The sequence below is a fragment of the Gossypium raimondii genome, chromosome 7 (assembly GCF_025698545.1).
Source record: "Gossypium raimondii isolate GPD5lz chromosome 7, ASM2569854v1, whole genome shotgun sequence".
Lineage (NCBI taxonomy): Eukaryota > Viridiplantae > Streptophyta > Magnoliopsida > Malvales > Malvaceae > Gossypium > Gossypium raimondii.
The window spans coordinates 3,582,494-3,603,406 of NC_068571.1; the positions used below are offsets into that span (position 1 = coordinate 3,582,494).

The following is a 20,913-nucleotide window of genomic DNA, read 5'->3' on the forward strand; positions in this document are numbered from 1 at the left end:
GCTCGATCTTCATCTCAATGAGCATCCATGAAACCATCTCAATGAACAGATATAAAGGATTAAAATGTGCAGGTTCAACCAAGATTAATGGCAATTTTGCTTCTGGCATTGGGGTTCTCATCATCATCATCATCATCATCATCAAGCCTCGAAGAAAATTCTAGTTTTTGGAATTATAAAACATGCATAAAGGTAAGTCACAAATCATTTTACAAACCCTTTTACGTGATTTATGCATCTATATATAAATTAATATATATATCTACTTGTGTTGTTCAGATAATCACAGCGAACCCACATTCACACAAATCATGGTTGCCTCTTTTATAGGCATCATCATTGCAGCAGCATTGCGGTTTCATCTATGGAAACTAAGGGATGAAAAGATCATCCCACGCCTACGATCCAGAGACAAAGGCGGTGGCCGCATTGATAAGGTCGAACGCTTCCCTCACTACGTAGGTAAATATATATATTTTTAAATTTATATGATCCTCCATGGATTCTCCTTCACGTATTTCGTGTCCGACCCTTGATTTTGTTTCTCCTATCCTATGTATTTCAGCTAGGCAGATGGGATTTATAGATAGAAGAGAATGCCCTTTGCTCTGCAAGTTATCCGCCGAATATATCAGGAAATTAGAAGGTTGTGAAGATGATATATATACATTCTTCTCCAATGAGCCTGATGTGGATTCTCTCTTTGTTAAGCTTGTGGAAGAGTTTGAGAGATGCATTCTTAGTTATTTTGCATTTCATTGGTGCCATGCAGATCTTATGATCACCCAGGTAATAATATATGTATATGTATGTTAGATTCATTTCTCTTTTCATTCTCTCTTTATATTTTCTGTATTCTGATAGAAACATGTAGAAAATGAACTCTTCTTTTTCTTTTTTCTTTTTTTTTTTTTTTGCTATATGGTTTCAGGTTTTAAGTTCTGATGCTGAACCCAAGAGAAAGCTCAAGCAGATTTTCATGGCAGCAACTAGGTTGGGCATTGATTATTACATTACCTATTCATTGTTGTCATATCATTATAACAATATGAAATATTGAAATGAGATGGACCATTTTGTATATGCATCCAACTATTACAAGAAACTGGAATTAAGATCTTAAACCGGCCAAGATATAGATCTTACCATCCTTGTATATGCTGAAGCACCTATGTTCGAACATGGGGACATTCCTCTAGATATATGAAAACAAACTGAGCATATTCATATCGTATACATACCGACATTTGATGCTAATTCGTACAGGAGAATAAATCATGCTTTTCTAATATAGGGAGCAGAGATTTGAGAGGGTGACAAAAAATCTAAAGGTGGCTAGAGTTTTCACTACATTGGTGGAAGAAATGAAAGCAATGGGGCTTACATCAACAGATGATTCTCAATGTACAGAGGTGATGGCTCCAGTGGCTCACAGTGATAGAAGTCCAGTGCTGCTCCTCATGGGAGGTGGGATGGGAGCTGGGAAGAGCACTGTGCTTAAGGACATTCTCAAAGAGTAAGCCCTTTTTTTACCCAAAAAAAAAAAAACTCAGGACCAAGATGAACTTAAATGTAATTGTTCGACTTATGTTTTAGGAAGAATCAAAATGCAATAAAACCTGGAGCTTAACCACTGTTTGGTTACAGATATCTTTATTTCTTCCTACAGCATGTAAACACTGTATATTAAAAACAAGAGCAATATTTAAAAGCACTAATATCAAGCGTTTTGCATAACATATGAACAGACCATTCTGGGCAGGAGCAGCAGGGAATGCAGTTGTGATTGAGGCAGATGCATTCAAAGAATCAGATGTTATCTACAGAGCCCTCAGCAAACGAGGTCATTCAGACATGGTCCATACAGCCGAATTAGTAAGTATTGATTTCTCTGTCTCATCCCACATCTCCACCATGTCCTTCACTTTAGCACACCAAAATTCTATCAATCATATCATACCATTCACCTTGTCTCACTCAGCTGCATGATAGTAAGGCGAATGGAAGGATATTTTGTGTTCAATGGGATAGCTTAATGACTGAAACTGGTTTCACTATACAATAAGAACATAACTTAGTAGGTTATACTGAATGGCATCTATGCATATTTCTTATCGGCACTTAAGATGGAGGTTTAATTAATCGAAACAGGTGCACCAATCATCTACAGATGCAGCATCGTCCCTTCTAGTGACAGCACTGAACGAAGGGCGGGATGTGATCATGGATGGAACACTGTCCTGGATACCATTTGTTTTACAGACAATAACTATGGCCAGATGTGTCCATCGCCGCCGGTATCGTATGGGTGCTGGTTACAAGAAAAACCCCGACGGGACCATAACTGAGAACTACTGGGAACAAATCGAAGAAGAAGATCAAGTTCCAGAAGGAGGCAAAAGGAGGAAGCCATACAGAATAGAGCTGGTTGGGGTTGTTTGTGAAGCTTATTTAGCAGTTATTAGAGGCATTAGGTAAGGCACACACTGAAACAAAACTATGCCTAGTAAGAATATTTTATTTCCCTTTTACCCTGAGATACTGATTCTATGAAGGAATCTAATACATTCAGGAGAGCTATAATGTGTAGACGAGCCGTAAGAGTGAATTCACAATTGAAATCCCACAAGAGATTTGCAAATGCATTTCCAACATATTGCCAACTGGTTGACAACGCTAGGCTATATAGCACCAATGCCTTGGAAGGTCCACCTAAGGTGAAATTTCACTATCACTCCCACCTTCATTTGTTAGCATGATTACTTGATGAAGTATTGACTTAAACAATGTATGTGAAGTTGATAGGATGGAAAGAGAAAGACAGGACATTACTAGTGGATCCGGACGAGATCGGGTGTTTAAAGAGGATAGGCAGGCTGAACGAAAACGCGGATTCCATATACGAACTTTACAGGTATCCTAACCCCGCTTGTCAAACCGGTTCGATATGGAAAGACATTGTACTATCACCTTCAAGAGTAAATATCCAACAGGAACTGAAGTATACCATCCAGAAAGTTGAAAGAATGGAAAATGTAGTTTCCCACATATGAATGTTCACAAAACAGAAATTGCAGGCTGAACATGTCTAAATTCTCATACCTTGTTGGATGATGATGATGATGATGATGATGATGAAGCTTTATATGTAAATTTATTGTTCCTAGCCAAAGCCAAGTTTAGACTATGAAACCGAAAACCACAATATTTCCCTTTAATTGTTTCAAATAATCTGCTAGTATCAGTAGAGTGTATTGGCTTAATGGGAACTCCAAACAGGGATTTTTAAGAAAAGAAAAAGCAAAGAGGAATTGCAGCTGCAACTTTGAGATAAAGTTTCCGAAGTTCACACAATTCAGTTAATGCAGATGGAGTATTTTGTATGATTTAAATTATGGTATCAATGCAGTTGGATCATCATTCCACTTTTTAATTCAGCTCTTAATCTCAAAATATGTAATTTTAATATATTTTTTTAATCGGACGGGTTATTGAACTGATCAAATTAACGATTTTTTATTTGATTGATTCATATAATTCGATCCAATAAATTATTTCATCATATTTGCTTACAAATTAATCGATTCAACCCTTTCTAGACCAATACCCTAATGGATCCGATTGTAAAAGAGTGAAAAAATAGCACCTACTAAGTAAGTTCAATGGACCAAGTCAATTGGTGTACAATCCGGGTCGGTAGAATAAAATGCCCGTTTCCATTTCGGTTACCGTATAAATTCTCACCCCGCAATATCTTAACCCTAGAAAACGCACTCTCTTGCTTACTCTCCCGCGGCTTCGAGCTCTTGGTGCTGTTTACTTCATCTCCTAGCCATGGTCTCGCCATCGTTGCTAACTTCACTCATCTCTCTTGTCTTTCAATGTTGCTTCGTTTTCTAGATCCTTCTCTTCAAGTTTCTCGGGGTCCAAATATTTTCTTAACAATGGTGCTTTTTCTAAGGTTTTTTTTTCTGGTTCATTTTCGTTTAGGCGGACGTGGATGCCGATGTCGCTGCACCAGGTGTACCGAAGAAGAGAACGTTCAAGAAGTTCAGTTTCAGAGGTGTCGATCTCGATGCTCTCTTGGATATGTCCACTGATGAACTCGTCAAGCTCTTTCCCGCCCGTGCACGCCGAAGGTTAGCTCTCGCTATTTTCCCTACTCGATCTTCTTTTTTACTTTTTAATTCTTCAAGATTGTTTTTATGCCTTTTTTTAATTTCGAAAATTAGATAGTTTCGTTTCTACATTTTTAGGTTTCAGAGAGGTTTAAAGAGGAAGCCAATGGCTCTTATAAAAAAACTACGCAAGGCTGTAAGTATTCTATTTCGTTCTTTTTCGACTATGTGAGGACCTAATTAATACTTTAATTTTTTCTTTTCTTGTTTTTTAATGCATAGGGTTTTGGATTACTCTCCTAATCAATTTCTGTAATATATTGTTGTAGTTGGTTGTGTATGGTACTTTAATGTGATTAACTAGATATAGATAAATGGTATTGATGATCATCTCCTAGATTCGATAGCCAGTAGTATATTGTTCTTAGAATTTTCTGAACTTCACTTTGTTTATATTGCTCCTCTTCATTTGACGACGTTTACCATATATTTTTTACAATACAGTTGTTTTTTTTACTCTATGTTGGTTCTCTTGATTTGTGTACATAATAAAGTTATCTGTGTCACAAGCAACATTGTGGGAATCTTATGATTTCATGGCTGTAATAGCTTGATCATTTCATGATTATCTTCCTTTCTCCTTTGCCATTCTTTAGCTATTGTGTAGTTTCATCTAGGGAATCTCTCTGTTACGTGAGATTTGTGGCTGTTGCAAATATTGCCAGTGAAGTAGATAGCGTGATTATTCTTATGATATTTAACTGATTTGTTGATTTATAATAAATTTCCCCTGAACCATTTTATTCCATGTTAATGATGACTATAAAGTAACTATAGATAGCACCATAAACTGAGAATGTTTTGCTGGTGTTTTGAAATAGAAACGTGAGGCTCCACCTGGTGAGAAACCCGAGCCAGTTAGGACACACCTCCGCAACATGATTATAGTTCCTGAAATGATTGGTAGTATTATCGGTGTTTACAATGGAAAGACCTTCAATCAAGTGGAAATCAAGCCAGAAATGATTAGCCACTATTTGGCTGAATTCTCAATCTCCTACAAGCCGGTAAAGCACGGAAGACCGGGTATTGGTGCCACCCATTCATCCAGGTTTATTCCACTCAAATGAAAAAGATTATGCATGTGTCTTTATTCTTGGTCTTGTTGGAATGTTTTGTTATTGAATTTTGATCAATGTGTCTAGTGTTGATGCTTCTCTTTTGAGTATTCAATTTAGAAAAGGACTCTGTCAAGCTTTGCATTTCTTTCCTATTTCCCCCTATTCTGAACTATTACTAAAAAAATTAAGGTTTTTGTTATTGAATTTTGATCAATGGATCTGGCCTGGCTTTGATGAAACAATTAGGCTCAAGTTTTTTGGCCCAGTTCTCAGCTGACCGATCTTGTTTATTCCCATTCTCCACATAACTGACATGTTAAGTAAAAAACCCACCTTATATTCTGTTATATTATTATTGGATAAGCAAACCCAACCTATATTCAATCATAATCAGATTCATTACATTTTCCTAAATTTTAAGGTAAAAACTTATCCCTTGTGTAGGGTTTCACTTGAAAGAACAGAAGCCCCCAGTTTTTATATCTTTAATTATGTAGTGTAACTATGAATACTAACCTTTCTATCCACGATTTTATTTTTATTATAAAAAAATTGGAATTTTCAGGTAGCCCTAACAATCACAAACTCATTGCTGTTTGAACAAATGTTAAATTGCTGAGTCAAATCTTTTGTATTTCTTACCCACATAAGACAAGGAAAGCCAGCCTACTTGCCCTGTCCTGAAACCAATCCTCGTAATGCATTCCTTGTGTCATATGATGGGTTTTATGGTTTCACAGATGTGACTCGTATCTTCTGATTGGACATCATCTAGTCTACAACTAACAAATTGTTGGCTCGTCTCAATTCATTTTACTTTTTCAACTCTTCTTTCTTATCATCTAAGGTTGTACTTGTTGCATTAATAGTTGTTTGAAGCACCAGCTTTTTAACCAAAATTCAACCTCCAAATTTTGATCTCATTATCATCATTACTTTGACTAGCGTATTGTCTGGTTTAGCTCACGGTTTTGTCCATAAAAAGTCTCTCTAGGACTACAGCACCGAAGTTTCTACCATAATGCCCCAGCTAATCCATTCAAACAAGTTAGGAAAAAGGTCAGGCTTTTGCTAATGGAAGAGGGAATACAGTTGCAATGTCTTGTCGAACCATGTTGCCCGTGTTAGTTTAGTCTACGCAGTTCACATGCCTTGTTGCAAGGCTCACTAGAGTTTCACTTCCAATAGTAACATGTTATATAATAGGAGATTGTTAACTCAGACAAATCTTTGAACGCAATCAGTTTGGTAGGTATACCCTAGTTATGTCATTATTCAGAAGTTTCCAGCTGTATGTACAAAACTGCAAATCTTTTGTTGGCCTTTAAAGTTCACAGGAGATGACACATATAACCCAAAAAGTGAAAAGAAACTTGAAAAATTATGACCAAGACGTGGTAGCTAGGACAAATTTTCGACAATTTTGGTTTGGTTCCAAACGTATTCACGCGTAGACATGCAAGCAGCAGCCAAACTTCCATCTCATGCCATGTTGCACACAAAAGAAAGGCAGCCCCACAACCCCTTTTGTTCATAAAAAATTAAAATGTATACCAATTACAGCATCTTGGGCAGCACTAATGGCATTTCATTTAATTCAAAAAGTTCAACCCCTTTCAAGCTTTTCATTGCCATGGAAGATGAAACAGTTCTTTACAATTTAAACCTCAATTCCACAATCTCGTTTCGGTCCAGCACTAGGCTTTTAATGTCGGCTGCCGAATTTTTAGAAAAGGCTTGGAAAGCCAACCTTCCAAAGCCCCTCAAAAAGAAGGGAGAAAAGAAGAAAGAAACTGCTCCTATTTATCCCATGCTTGAACCATGCAAAATATGTACATGACCAGATTGAACATTGAAAGACTTGAAGAATTCTTTAGCAATGTTTCCACTGAGATTATGTCGTTGCTTGTGACGGTAACTTTGGGTGGTTGTGCTCACCTTCATACGTAACAATAAGCATCGACGGCTCTTCCAAGCACCTCTCCACATGTTTCCTCGCAGGGCAACCTCTCATACTGCTACATTTATAATATCCCCTACACAATTTATAAACAAAAGACCACCTAAGTCGATATTATACGACAGACTCCACCAACGGCATACAAAATTTTACAGCTCGGTCCTATAAATGCTTAAACATTATAAAACTGACGACTTAAATGCATCCCTCCATTCATCTTAGTCCTGGTGAGAGTCAAAATCAGATGAGAATCAAAAGCATAAAACACTATATTTCAAATCCCCTAATGGAAAAGATAATCTGATAATCATATATCGCAGACACTACGACCATGGAGTTAAATGACTTTCCATTACTAGTCATTTTCAATCTAAAAGTTCATCCATGCATACAAGCAACACCGAGCAGGGCAACACCAAAATTCATATAAATGAGATAGCAGTCTGATAAGATGATAATGATTACCTGGGGTGAGGAGAACCCTTGATTGGCTTCTGCCCATATTTCCTCCATGAATAATCATCAGGAGGAATATCAGCAAGCTTGGTACTGATAGCAGGAACCTTGATTGATCTCTTTACTCTCTGTTTCCTGTCAATACAATGCAACCAATTTAAGGTAAAAACTCAACAATCTAGATCACATCCCTTCACTCTCCATAAAAGGGAAAGCATAATTCTATAAAGATGTGAAATTGTGGAAAAAGAAAAGAATCCAACCTCTTTTTTGAGCAGTGGCATTTCCCACTACTTCCACATTTGACACTCCCATCTTCTCCCTTACCAGAACACTTCTTTTTGTGTTGGGAACCCTGATCCGAGGATCGAGGTGCGCCGATTAAATGGAAGGCATTCCCACTATCCATGTTAGCTACACTACCATCTATACTCAGAGAAGAAATGAAAGACCTAGTTGATGACATGGTAGGTGTGCAGCTAGAGCTATCAAAGTTGAAGTTAATCCCACAATTACTCTTCCTAGACAACATTTCAGCTTGATGCTGTTGGAGCTGTAGCCCTCGTTGGTGGAGGAAATGATAGTGGGCAGGAGGAGGTGGCTGTTGGGCGAGTGGAAGAGGGTTTTTACCATTCGAGCTCAGTTCCAAACATGGGGTTCCCAAATAGAGAGAGCTCTTAGCATGTGAACTAAGTTCTTGATGGTAACCGAGCTGCAAATCCTTGGATGGATAATCTGTTGGGTTATGGCGTTGATAATCCAAAAAGATGCTTTGAGGAAAAGGGGTTTGTAATTTCCTCAGTTTCCTCACTCTTGCATGTCCCAAACTAGAGTTTAAAAGAGAAACTACTCTTTTGAACTTAAAAACAGCCTCCCCTGTTTCAGCCATTAAATTCCTGTAGTGAACTTGATCTTGAGGCTGAGACAAAAGACTCAATACTCTATGGCAACTCTCTACTGCTGCCTTGTTAGCTTCCTCAACCTCCTCCATATTACCACCAATTCTGCAAACCCAGATTAGCTAAACCAAAAAAAAAATCAACAAAGTTCACTAAAACATTAGATCTTTAAACCAAAAAGATAAAAGAAAAGAAAGACCAATCAGCGAAAATTCAACTTCCAGATCACCCAGAGACTCAACAAGGATCAAAGCAGAAACAACTCTCTCATTAAGAGAAAAATAAAGGGAAAAAGTGCCCCAAAAAAAAGAAAGAAAAAAAAAACAGACCTTGTTGGACTTGGTGTTGTCAAAACCCTAAGTTCTTCTCCCCACGTTTTACTTTTTCTATTTTCTGAGATTGAAAGGTGTGAAAGAGAAGACTTTGTTTTTGGCTTTGAGAGGAGAGAAACTCACAAACGGCCGTAATACAAACAAAGCTCCCATCTTGTCTACTATATTATTATTATTATATTAAAAAAACAAAAACAAAAAATCAAGAGGAAGAGAGATTTAAATAAATAAACAAATAAGAAAAAGGGGGAAGAAGAAGCAATGAAACTGCCGTCTTTGTCACAGATTTTGAAGGTGGGACCCAAACAAAACACCTTGGTTTGGGTTCATTCTTTTCCTTCTGCCATTTCTGCTTAACACCATTTCAGCTCCAGTTGTTTTTAATTATCAGTCTGTTCCAGAAACCACACATGCTTTGAGGTTTCCTTATACTTTGTCTTGTACTACTGTAAATTGCAGAGTTGTTGAGGAACTGGTCAAGAGTTGGAGGGGACATTGATACATACTTTTCAATCCTCTGCTCTTTTTCTTTTTCTCTTTTTTACTTCTTACTATTTACTTTGTTGTCATTCTTCTTGTCCCAACCATGGACGATGAAATTTGTCATTTCTTGTGTCATAGATTTAGTCTATTATTATTAACCTAATTCAATTCCATCATTTTTAGAAACCCATTCTTTAAAATTTCTACAAATGTTAATGCATTTTCTCATTGTATAGTTGAAGAATGCTAAATATGAATTACTTCTTTTTTTAGCATTTTTCATGTTGAAAAACAAAACACAAATGATGCATAGCGTATTCATCGTCCACTGTGACTGTTTTGGAATTCACTTACATACTGATAGCTTAATCATTACATATAGAATCCACCTACCCTATTATTAAATTCAAAAGTAAGGGTGAGTATTCGGTCGGATCGAGTCGAATTGAACCAAATAAAAAAATTTTAAGTTAATCGAGTTGACGAATCATATTTTAGCAACCGAACTCAATTTGAATTTTTTCCTAATCGAGTCAAAATTTCAAGTCGAGTTAACAAACCCTACTATTTATACTCAATGTTGTGTTTATATTGACCGATTATTTAACTAGTAGACGAAGGACAAGAAACAATATAATGGTTTTGTATTTTAATTTAATGAGTAAAAATTTATCAAAACGATGTAGTTTTGTCTTTTAACTTAATGGTTTTGACTTTTAACTTTTAAAAAAAGTAAACATTTATCAAAACGACGTAGTTTTGTTTTTTCTTATTCGAATTTTCAGATAACTCAAATTATGTAATTCATATTCGAGTTAAACCGAAAAACTTAATTTTTTATTTGAGTTTATCTGAATAACTTGATTAACTCAAATAACTCAAACTGTTTAATTTTTTATCGAGTTTTTTTGAATTGAATCGGATTTTGCTCACTCCTACTTCTAACTTTTAACTCAAATTTAGGTCAACCTAGGTCCAATTTGTATTCTTTGGTGGTAAAAGTATTAAAAGTTGAATTTGTTATGGTATAAAACTTAACAAATTATAATCTATCATGTGAGATCATTAAAAAGAAATTTATATGCGGAAGCGTACCTAAATCTATTATTGGAGATTGCTCCAAGAAAACAGTTTTTCTCTTATTATAACTCTCTCTGATGGGGATAGAAAAGAAATAAGAGATATATACTTTTTTAGGGGACCACTACCCTTTTTAAATAACTGGTTATTAAATTAGTTTTCAGTATTTATAATTTGGCCCCGCATCAAATTATAAATACAACTTATGGTATCTACACGTTATTTCCATGATACTTTAATACCTATGACACTTATAACATAATTGGTCACTTAATATTATATCACACTTTATAAAAGCATTATACATTATACATATGTGTTCATAATTGAGGATTTTAATCTAATAGGATTATATTTTGATTTTTTTATCAAAATGGACAAATTAGTCTCTATACATTAGATCAAAAAGTAAATTTATCATTCAGTTAAAAATTTCATCTATTTCTACTATTAAAAATTAATTTTTGTACGTCAACATAAGGTACATGTAGCGCACCACATTTTACTATCTGGTTATTCTGTCAGCCACTGCAGCTTTTTAAAAGTAAAAATTAATAAAATTTTTAACAAAAAAAATTGTTTACTCATTGATCTAATGTATAAATATTAATTTATCTATTTTTTTAATATAAATGGCATTATATTTTTACCACCCTTTGTTACATTTAATGTATTATTAAATTATTTAAAAATTATGAAATATATTTATTAATATTTAATACTAAAAAAAAAGAGTAAGAAAGGGTAAAAAAACCTGAAATGCGTAGTAAACTTTATGCTTTTTTTCAAGCGTTTTAACTTTTGCCCTTTCTTGTCAAAAGTGGGGCCCAGGCCCGGTACACGAGGGCAGAATCCGATTAAGCCGTTGTTGGGTCCAACCAATCATATTTCCCCACGTGTACCCATTTTCGCCCTTAAAATCTTACCACGTACCTCATGATAAGCGGTGCCTTTGACCGCCGAGATGCTTATGTCGGAACGCTAACTTGGGCCTGGGGGACACTGAGCGTGGGACAAGTAGGTCCCGCTGCCCTTGAATGATATACACCTTCCAAGGCTTCATTAATAAAATAATAAATATATAAAAGGGTAAATTCATAGTTAGTCATTAAACTACGGGTAAGTTTTAGTTTTGGTCATTTAACTGAAAAAAGTTACAATTTGGTCACTAAAATTTTCGAAATTGTTTTATTTGGTCACATGACTGTTAAGTGACATTTTTTTAGTTGGTATAATAATAATCTTAGTCTTTATTTTTTTTATAATTTTTGTCAATTTGACGATTATATATAAAATGATAAAAAATTGAAAATCTTTTTAAAAATACTAGAATCTAAAATAAAAAGCGTAAACTACCTAAAAAGTCACTTTTGTTTCCCTCATGTTATATTTTAGTCATTTATGTTTGAAATGTTATGTTTTCGTTACTTACATTAACGTGTTGTAACATTTTAGTCACTGAGCCATTAATTGTCGTTAACAGTGGTAAGCTGACGTGACACTTTAAATCATCATTTTAAGTAAAAATTTTATGTTAAATTATACAACTGGTCCTCATATTTTTTTGTTTTGAGCAATTTAATTTTTTCTTTTATGTTCTTTTAACTTTCCTTCTTTTTTTTTCTATATTTTTCATTCTCTTTTACTTCTCCCTCTATTTGCTTCCTTTCTTCATCTCTTTTAACGTAAAAGAAAAAGATTAACTTGCTCAAAAAGAAAAAAAATATAAGGACCAATTGTATAATTTAACCTAATTTTTTTGTTTGAAATGATGATTTAACGTGCCATGTCAACTTACAGTTACACCGTTAACGGCAATTAACGCTCAGTGACTAAAATGTTACAACACGATAACGTGACTAAAACGTAACATTTCAAACATGAGTGACTAAAATGTAACATGAAATAAACAAAAGTGACTATTTTGACAGTTTACCCAAATAAAAATAAAAGTAGATAAAATTTTTAAAAATAGATAAAGTGAGAAAAAATGAGGATTATTTTTAAACCCTCCAAAATTTCTTTCCATATTATCTATACAGAGATATCCAATGCCCATTTTTAAAAGGCATACAAAAAAAAACATTAAGCAAATTTATTTATATTTAACGTCTTCTGTTTCTTGGTATGATTTTTGTTATAAGAAAATAAAAGAATTTAGAATAATACAAATTTTTATTTTTTTTACAATTTAGGTTTTGAAAGATAATTTAAATAAATTGAAAATCTGAATTAAGTTTGAAAAAGAAAATTTTACGGTATTTTGGCTAAAGAAATAGAATCAAAGTCGATTTCACAAGTCTTTATAATATCAATTCGACATTCTTCAAGGGCATAGAATTTAACTTGAAAATATTGCTAATTTTATTTCGAGAAATACTAAGTAGGCATGTAGTGATTTAATTTTTGTTTTGGGTCTTCTTCTGTTTTTAATTTGTTAGGAATTCTATTAAATGATATTTTTTATTATTTCTCATACATTTTAGACTTTATTTTTCTAGAACTTTTATATAGAATTTTCTATTTCTTAAATAATTTGAGTTTTTTATAATTTTATATAAAATCAAGGTAAATTTGACAAAAAATAAAAGAAAGGGATTAAAATTATTATTATACAAATTAAAAAGTGTCACTTAATAGTTGAGTGACCTAAAAAATAATTTCAAAACTTTAGTGATTTAATTGTAACTTTCTTTAGTTAAGTGATCAAAACGAAAATTTACACATAATTTAGTGACTAATAATGTATTTAACAAAAATAATGTATTACTATATTTAAAAGGGTTAAATCAGTTAACAACTTTCCTGAATTGGGGTTTAAACCTTTTTCTGTTCAAGCTATTGGGATCTGGATAGGCAGGTATTCTCGTACTAAGAATTTAATTTTTTTTCCAAGTTAGTTCATGAATTTAACAATTATTCCCACATTTTCGAGAAAAAAAAAAATCAGAACCCAAATAGTAAATTAATTCTATCTAAAATAAACAGCAACAACGAACTTAGATTCCAACTTGCTTAAAACATTGTATAAAGAATATAGAAAAGATTTAAAATGCTTATAAACACTTCTTAATTTAGAAAGTATATTTTCTTTTTAACTTAACTTTGATTTTACTGGTTTTTTTTCTTTTACTAATTTTATTTTGTCAAATTCTGCTATTAGACCTTGTACTTTGTGTAAGTTGTGGATTTAGTACATGTACTTTAATCTAGTTATTTTCAACATCGTACTTTTAGAATTTAAAAATTTTAGTCTTAACCAAATGATAACTATTAAAATTCATTAAGTTAAGTTTTGTTATTTTTAAAATTTGGCGTGTCAAACATATTATCGACGTGTAATGACTATGTTTGCTTATTATTTTCACATATTACTCACAAAAATTGTTAATAGATTTAACGACTACCGTTTGTATTAAGCTTAAAATTTGAAATTGAAAAATGTAGTCAATAAGAATGATCCAATTAATGAGCGTCGACTAAATCTATAACTTTACGCATAATAGGATTAATGACATAATCTAACCAAACAAAATTAATCGCTACCATTAGATAAGACTAAAATTTCAAAATTCAAAAATATAAAAGTTAAAATCGATCAAATTAAAATACAAATAGTACAAAATTTAAACAAATTACATGATCTAATAGCATAATTTAACCTTCATCAGTCATCTTCGTGCAAGTAATTACATGTAGTGCATGTGTTCATATATATTTTATAGTTTAAAGAATGAATTATTTGGAGTCAGCATTTTGAGTATTAGTGAAATAATTATTGTTTCTTATCATTGAAACACTTGTAATTGAGAGGCGAAGTTAGAAAATTTATTTTAGGAGTTAAAATTAAATTTTAATGTTTAATTATTTATATTTTATAATTTTAAAATGTTAAATTAAATTTTATCATTTTAGGAGGGTAAAATATTTTATTTTTATTAATTTAAAATTTTAAATAGCTTAAATGGATAATTTTCTATTTTAAGTGAAGGCTCTGCTAACCCCTTAAATACGCCACTATTGTAATTATCAATGACTTAAATATGTAAATAAAACTGGTAAAATTTGTTTGTAGCGGTAATTAAATTTTTTATTCGTGATATAAATGATACAAAATTAAATTATATGATTTTTTTAATATTATAATGATAAAATATATATTTAAATTTGATGATAACGAAAAAGTTTGATATAGAGAATAAGTGATAAAACAAATGAGTTTACAATTAAAATTGAACAATATAAATAGTAATTCATATATTGGAATGAGTCGGGTGGGGCAAACAATTACCATAATCGTTGTATACTCACTATCCAAAAGAAAAAATCCATCTCGAGCTGCATCCACTTTTCAAAAGAAAAAATTTGCTCTATTAGGAGCGGATCGATTTAGAATCCATCAAGGGTTCAGGTTTTACCATCCCTATTTAGAGTCATGGTCGTTTGAATCGAACTTACCAATTTTACTAGGAACTATTCGGAGTATTAATCCAGAGAGACGCATCAGACTAGTTGATCTGCGAGCTAGTACAGATCGATTGAACCAAATTAAGAAACCGGTTGAACTGGTTTTTATTTTTAAATTTGATGGTTTTTAATGATTTCTTTATTTCAACCGTACAAACCAATAGCTTAAACAGTTTGACCATCAATTCAGTTCTGAAAACTTTGTTTTAATTTTTAAATTTTTACTCTATAATTTAACACAAACAAATAATCAACCCGGCGCGTAACATGAGACAATTCTAATCTAATAAATTTCAATGTTATCATTTTAGACCTTAAATTTATAAATTGTGATAAAAATTATTATATGGTAAAAATCATGTAGGTACTTCGTATGTTTTCTATAATCTTTATCTTTTTCATTTAAGTATTTAAAGCTTTTTGTAAAAAAAAAGCCTAAATTATTGATTTTGTTTCATTTTACCTAAAAAATGTACCACATCCAATAAAAGTATATCGTGTGTAACATTCTTATTAACTGATATCATATTTTGTGATCAAATTAAACGAAATTGATGATTTAAATATCACTTTTAACTAAAAAATTCAAATACTCAAATGAGAAAAACTTTAAAGTGTCAAATCTTAATTTTATTTTGTATGTAATTGTAATATTAATTAAGTATAATATAATATTAATCTAAAATCTAATTAAGTAATAATAATTATGACAGAAAACATTATTGAAAAATAAATATAATTATTTTATATTAATAATTTTTATTGAAAAAATGAAAACCTATGTATCATGTACATATCCAATATTGCTATAACTTTAGGTTGATAATAAAATAGTTATAATTAAAATAAATTTTTTAGTCATCTAATTATTAAAAAATTCATTTTAAGCATCCAAAATAGAAAGTTTGTAATTTAAGCACCCACATTATATAGTTTGATCATTTTAGTCACTATCATTAAAATCACAAAAATAAACGGAAGTGACAGTTAAAAATTGGTATAATAACAAATTTAGCCATCAACTTTTACATATTATATCGATTTAGGCATAATTTTAAAAATTAACCCTCAAAATTTACAAATTTATCCTAATTCTGCAAATTCAAATAAATATATAAAAAAACAATAAAATTTAATTTTATATTAGTATTGAATAAAAAAATTTATATTGATATTAAAATAATAAAATAAAGAGTAAAGCCTTATTTGCCTAAGAGATACTCAACATTCACCTTTTGGGATTCCAAGCTTTTGTTGGGATGTATTAAATAATCCGACAGCAGTCGCTGTTGAGTCTGTATAAAGTGGTAGTTTAGCAGAGCTGCCATTGCCATTACTCTGATAATAAAACACATTTTTTCTGCGCATTTCCTTCTTTGCTGCAACCTCTTCTTCTTCCCTATAAACAATAATACACTTTTAACATACTCGAACTCATATCCTTATGCATTAACAACAATGCCTATACCAATCAAATTAAAACTTAATCAATAAAATTTTTACAATCTTTATTTGGTTAAACCGTGAAAAGTAAAAAAAAAAAAAAGTTTTTACAATCATATTTATTTGTGTTTTTTAATATAATAAAATATTTATTATATTTATGATAATATTTGTTTAATATAAATACTTTTTAATGTGTTAGAAAACTTTTATTTTAATATTTTTTCAGTGTATTATATTTAAAAAATCAATTTTAAATAAAAATTAATCTAGAAAATCAAATATGGACGGCCGGGTTGGATCTAAGTTTATTTTTCTTAAATCGGGCCAAACTTGGGTAAAGAGTAAGCCCATTTTTTGAGTTAGACTCGAGCTTGGAAAAATTATCTAAATATCTTACATAAATCCGAACACCGCCCGACCCAACCCATGAGCACCTCTACCTTTTCTTTTTTAAATAAAAAATATTATTGAAACAAGAAAAAAAGGTGTTGCTTTATCTTATTATTATTTTTCTATTTTATTCTTAACTTTACTATTAAACACAAAAATTAGTATATATAATTATAATAACTTAAAATTCAGAGTTTAATGTCACCAATTAATTGGATATATTTTTATTAAGTAGAATATAAATAAATTCAAATTTATAAAAATAATAAAGTTAAATAAGTAACATAAATTTAAAAATAAAAAATAAAAACCATCCATCTACTTTTAGTCATTATTTTTTTTTGAAAAGTACTCATGCAATTTTTATTTTACCAAAATTAATTACATTTATTATTACCTTACAAGTGTTTATTATTTTCTAAAAAAATCAATGCTAAACTCTTTTTTTTTCTTTCACTCCCTCACCAAAACATTAATGTATAGTCATAAATTGAGGTGTTCATGGGTCGGGTTAGGCCGGATTTGGGTCAGGTCTAAATATGATATTAACATACTTTATGTTTGTTCAAGTTCGGCCTGGCCCGAAATCTGGATTTAAAATTTTTCCCAAACCTGCCCATATTATTTTTTAAAATATTTTATTTTATTTTATTTGAATATTTAATAATTTTATGCATTTTTTAATATCTGATCATTGTAACAATTTTTAATTATTAAAAAAATGCCTACTAAATTACTCTCTTTTTAAAAATATGTTTTATAATTTTAGAGGAAATTTGGTAACTGAACTAATATTTAATGAATTACAACCTTACTTAAAAAAAATTAAATTATCAAGCCTTAAAAGAATTTTAAAATATCAAGTAAGAAATAAAATTAAAAGATTAACTTAAATATCAAACGACAACTATTTGATATTCTGCATAAAGGTATTAATGGGTCAGGCTGGATATAGACATAGTATTAATATATTTTATATTTGTTTGGTCCAACTCGAAATATGGACTAAAAATTTTACCCAAGTCCGCTTGTATTTCTAAATAGCTAATGCGAGTTATTTTAGGTCCGTCAATATTATTTCCTTTAAAAATTAAAATATATTTATATTTATATTATTTTAATTTAATATTTAATAATTTTATATATTTTTATTTATTAAATATATATGGTTATCTTACAAATTTTAATGTTTACATTATGTTAGTATTATATAATATTATAGATTTAAATTTTATGTATTATAAATTATATAATATATAAACAAATAACATATATAAAATATCATAAACTTAAAAACGGGTCAGGCTCAAGTCTTGAATGTTCAAGCTTAATTTCGGCCCCATATTTTAAATAGTTCCAATTTTTTTACCTAATTTTATCTTTGAGAGCTAATATTTTTATTCAAAGCTTCTTGAATTTTAGAAAAAGATTCGGGTTTGGGTGAATAACTCGAGTCATGAAAAGTGGAATTAGCCCAATATAAGGAAATTTTATGCAAGAATCACCAATGGAACTTTTCATCCATACACTCGTAAGGTAAATAAAAATCAAAACAAACTACTCAATCCACTTGATGAATGAATGACTACCTACTCTGTTGACAAAAATAAAAACATTAGCTATAAAGTCAAACGAATCATGTCCGAATCCGAAAAGAAGAAAAGGAAAAAGAAGTAGCTACAGAATTTTCCAACTCAGTTGCAGCTGAAGGAAATAACCTGATACAAGTTCACACAACTTCCATCCATGTCTCAGAAACATGAAGAGGACCAAGAATTCGATGTAGGAAGTGAAGATGAAGCTGCCGGGAAAGGGACATGGAAACACGCAGCTTTTCATGTTGCCACCACCATTGCTACCCCTGCCGCTTATGCTCCTCTTCCTTTTGCCCTCGCTTCCCTCGGTTGGCCTCTTGGTAACTGCTATCATCTTCTCCCCTTATTCCTTGTCTTCAACTAACCACTGATTTGTATAAGATCCACCCAAAAACAGCTATAGCTTCATAATTTTTTTCCCTTCAAAAGAATAACAAAGCTTGCTGCCCGATTGATTTCAAGGTGTAAGCAGCTTGGTGACTGCAACACTAGCCACGTGGTATTCTAGTTTGCTTATTGCCTCCTTGTGGAGATGGAATGGGAAGAAGCATGTCACTTACCGGCTTCTTGCAGACAGCATCTTTGGTCAGTTCCTTTGTATTATTCTTCCAAATCACTGTTATGCTATATGCTTGACCATTTTCATCTTTCTGGTTCTTGAAGGATTCTGGGGTTACTGGTCTATTGCATTTTTTCAGCAGGTGGCTTCAATAGGAAATAACATCGCCATTCAAATCGCTGCTGGAAGCAGCCTCAAGGTCAGTCAATCTGGCCCTCATTTCCTTCAAGGAATCATATCAATTAAGGCAATAAGTTAGTGCTCTATCATTTGCAGGCAGTTTACAAGCACTATCACAAGCATGGCACACTCACGTTGCAACATTTTATTATTTTCTTTGGGGCTTTTGAACTTTTCCTATCTCAGCTCCCTGACATCCATTCTTTAAGATGGGTCAATGGGTTATGCACTTTAAGCACAATCGGCTTTGCCTGCACAACCATCGGTGTCACAATCTATAATGGTAAACTTGGGGATATCCCTTCTTAATTTTGTTCTTAGATATGATCTTCATATCACCTCTACAACCAAGTGCTAACTTTGGACAACTTTGTAGGTAAAAAGATTGACAGGGAGTCAATTAGTTATAGTTTGCAGGGAAGCTCATCTGCTAAGAGATTTGCAGCATTCAATGCTCTTGGTGCAATTGCCTTTTCATTTGGAGATGCAATGCTTCCTGAAATACAGGTTTAAGATAAAAAAATTTGATTCATTCTGTGCTTAACAATTGATAGTTTATTATTTTTTAACTCCCAGAATACAGTGAGGGAACCTTCAGTGAAAAACATGTACAAAGGTGTATCAGCAGCATATAGTGTTATTGTTCTAACTTACTGGCAACTAGCTTTCACTGGATACTGGGCATTCGGATCACAAGTCCAGCCTTACATCGTGGCTTCATTGACTGTTCCAAAATGGACAATTATAATGGCCAATATCTTTGCTGTGATTCAAATATCAGGATGCTACCAGGTAGCCGCCTTTCAAGAACAAGTTTCTCAAAAAAACAAAAAACAAAAATGCAGTAAACCCCAAAGTGTTAAAACAATTCCTCTGTTTTAGATTTATTGCAGGCCGACTTATGCATATTTTGAGGAAAGATTGGCATCCAACAGAACATCCATGTTGAAAAATGGTCTTATCCGACCAATCTTCACCTCCATCTACATTGTTGTTATTACACTGGTTGCTTCAGCAATGCCATTTTTTGTAGATTTTGTGTCCATTTGTGGCGCCATTGGATTCACTCCCCTGGATTTCATCTTCCCTGTTTTAGCATTCCTGAAAGCTGGGAAAATGCCCAAAAACAGAGCAGTTGGCATCTCCATGCGGATTCTGAATGTTGGAATAGCCGCCTGGTTTTCGATTGTTGCTGTGGTGGGTTGCATTGGTGCAATCAGATTCGTTGTTGAAGACGTCAAGACTTATAAGTTCTTTCATGACATGTAAAAGTTCTTCTGTTTTAATATTAAAAGATCATGGGATACACATAGATGGCTTTTGATAAATTTATATAAATATTGGGAATCTAGTTGCTTTAATATTTAATCTTTATCAATCTTTTTTTTTTTTTCATTTTAGTTTTGAAATTTGATAACTTTTCTCACATCAGTCCTGAAACTTAACAAGTTTTCTAATTTTGCTCTCGTGATAAGGTAATACTTTAATATTGTACCATATTATCTAATAAAAATATTTTTTAAAAGAATTTAGGCATCATCATAGAATCAAAATTGAAAAATTTATTCAGTTTAAAGATTAATGTTGATAAAGTCCATATATAAATATATATACATTGATTAATTGTGTTATATTTTTGTATTGTTTGGTGATGTTCCTTGCAATAGTATTGCATCATCTACGTCCATCCACATATATAGTATATAACAATTTGTGCATTACAGGTCGTGTATATATATATATTTTAAGAGAAAAAGAACCGTTTTATTAAAAGGGTATGTATTTCATATATTGATGATATATCTTTTATTTTATTAGCAGTTTAAA

At 31.9% G+C, this 20,913-nt stretch overlaps 4 protein-coding genes across 4 annotated transcripts; 3 read left to right on the forward strand and 1 right to left on the reverse strand.

The window, feature by feature from the left end:
* The first annotated feature begins 182 nt into the window (after positions 1–182).
* On the forward strand, positions 183–3,311 carry LOC105781189 (calmodulin calcium-dependent NAD kinase). Its single transcript, XM_012605738.2, has 9 exons — positions 183–192; positions 280–462; positions 566–789; positions 932–993; positions 1,295–1,516; positions 1,749–1,875; positions 2,152–2,474; positions 2,573–2,717; positions 2,799–3,311. Exons 1-9 carry the CDS (start codon positions 183–185, stop codon positions 3,051–3,053), a joined length of 1,551 nt encoding a protein of 516 aa, XP_012461192.1. The 3' UTR covers positions 3,054–3,311.
* Positions 3,312–3,676: 365 nt separating this feature from the next.
* LOC105782957 (40S ribosomal protein S15-4) lies at positions 3,677–5,453 on the forward strand. Its single transcript, XM_012608079.2, has 4 exons — positions 3,677–3,837; positions 3,991–4,139; positions 4,257–4,314; positions 5,000–5,453. Exons 1-4 carry the CDS (start codon positions 3,835–3,837, stop codon positions 5,246–5,248), a joined length of 459 nt encoding a protein of 152 aa, XP_012463533.1. The 5' UTR covers positions 3,677–3,834; the 3' UTR covers positions 5,249–5,453.
* A 1,353-nt stretch (positions 5,454–6,806) lies between these two features.
* Positions 6,807–9,354, reverse strand: LOC105782956 (probable WRKY transcription factor 21). Its single transcript, XM_012608078.2, has 4 exons — positions 8,884–9,354; positions 7,919–8,676; positions 7,665–7,790; positions 6,807–7,275 (listed from the first exon to the last, which is right to left on the reverse strand). Exons 2-4 carry the CDS (start codon positions 8,644–8,646, stop codon positions 7,134–7,136), a joined length of 996 nt encoding a protein of 331 aa, XP_012463532.1. The 5' UTR covers positions 8,647–8,676; positions 8,884–9,354; the 3' UTR covers positions 6,807–7,133.
* A 9,006-nt stretch (positions 9,355–18,360) lies between these two features.
* Positions 18,361–20,454, forward strand: LOC105781134 (GABA transporter 1). Its single transcript, XM_012605703.2, has 7 exons — positions 18,361–18,667; positions 18,810–18,932; positions 19,011–19,105; positions 19,183–19,369; positions 19,463–19,593; positions 19,663–19,878; positions 19,969–20,454. The coding sequence occupies exons 1-7, from the start codon at positions 18,499–18,501 to the stop codon at positions 20,353–20,355; spliced, it is 1,308 nt and encodes a 435-aa protein (XP_012461157.1). The 5' UTR covers positions 18,361–18,498; the 3' UTR covers positions 20,356–20,454.
* The last annotated feature ends 459 nt before the right edge of the window (positions 20,455–20,913 follow it).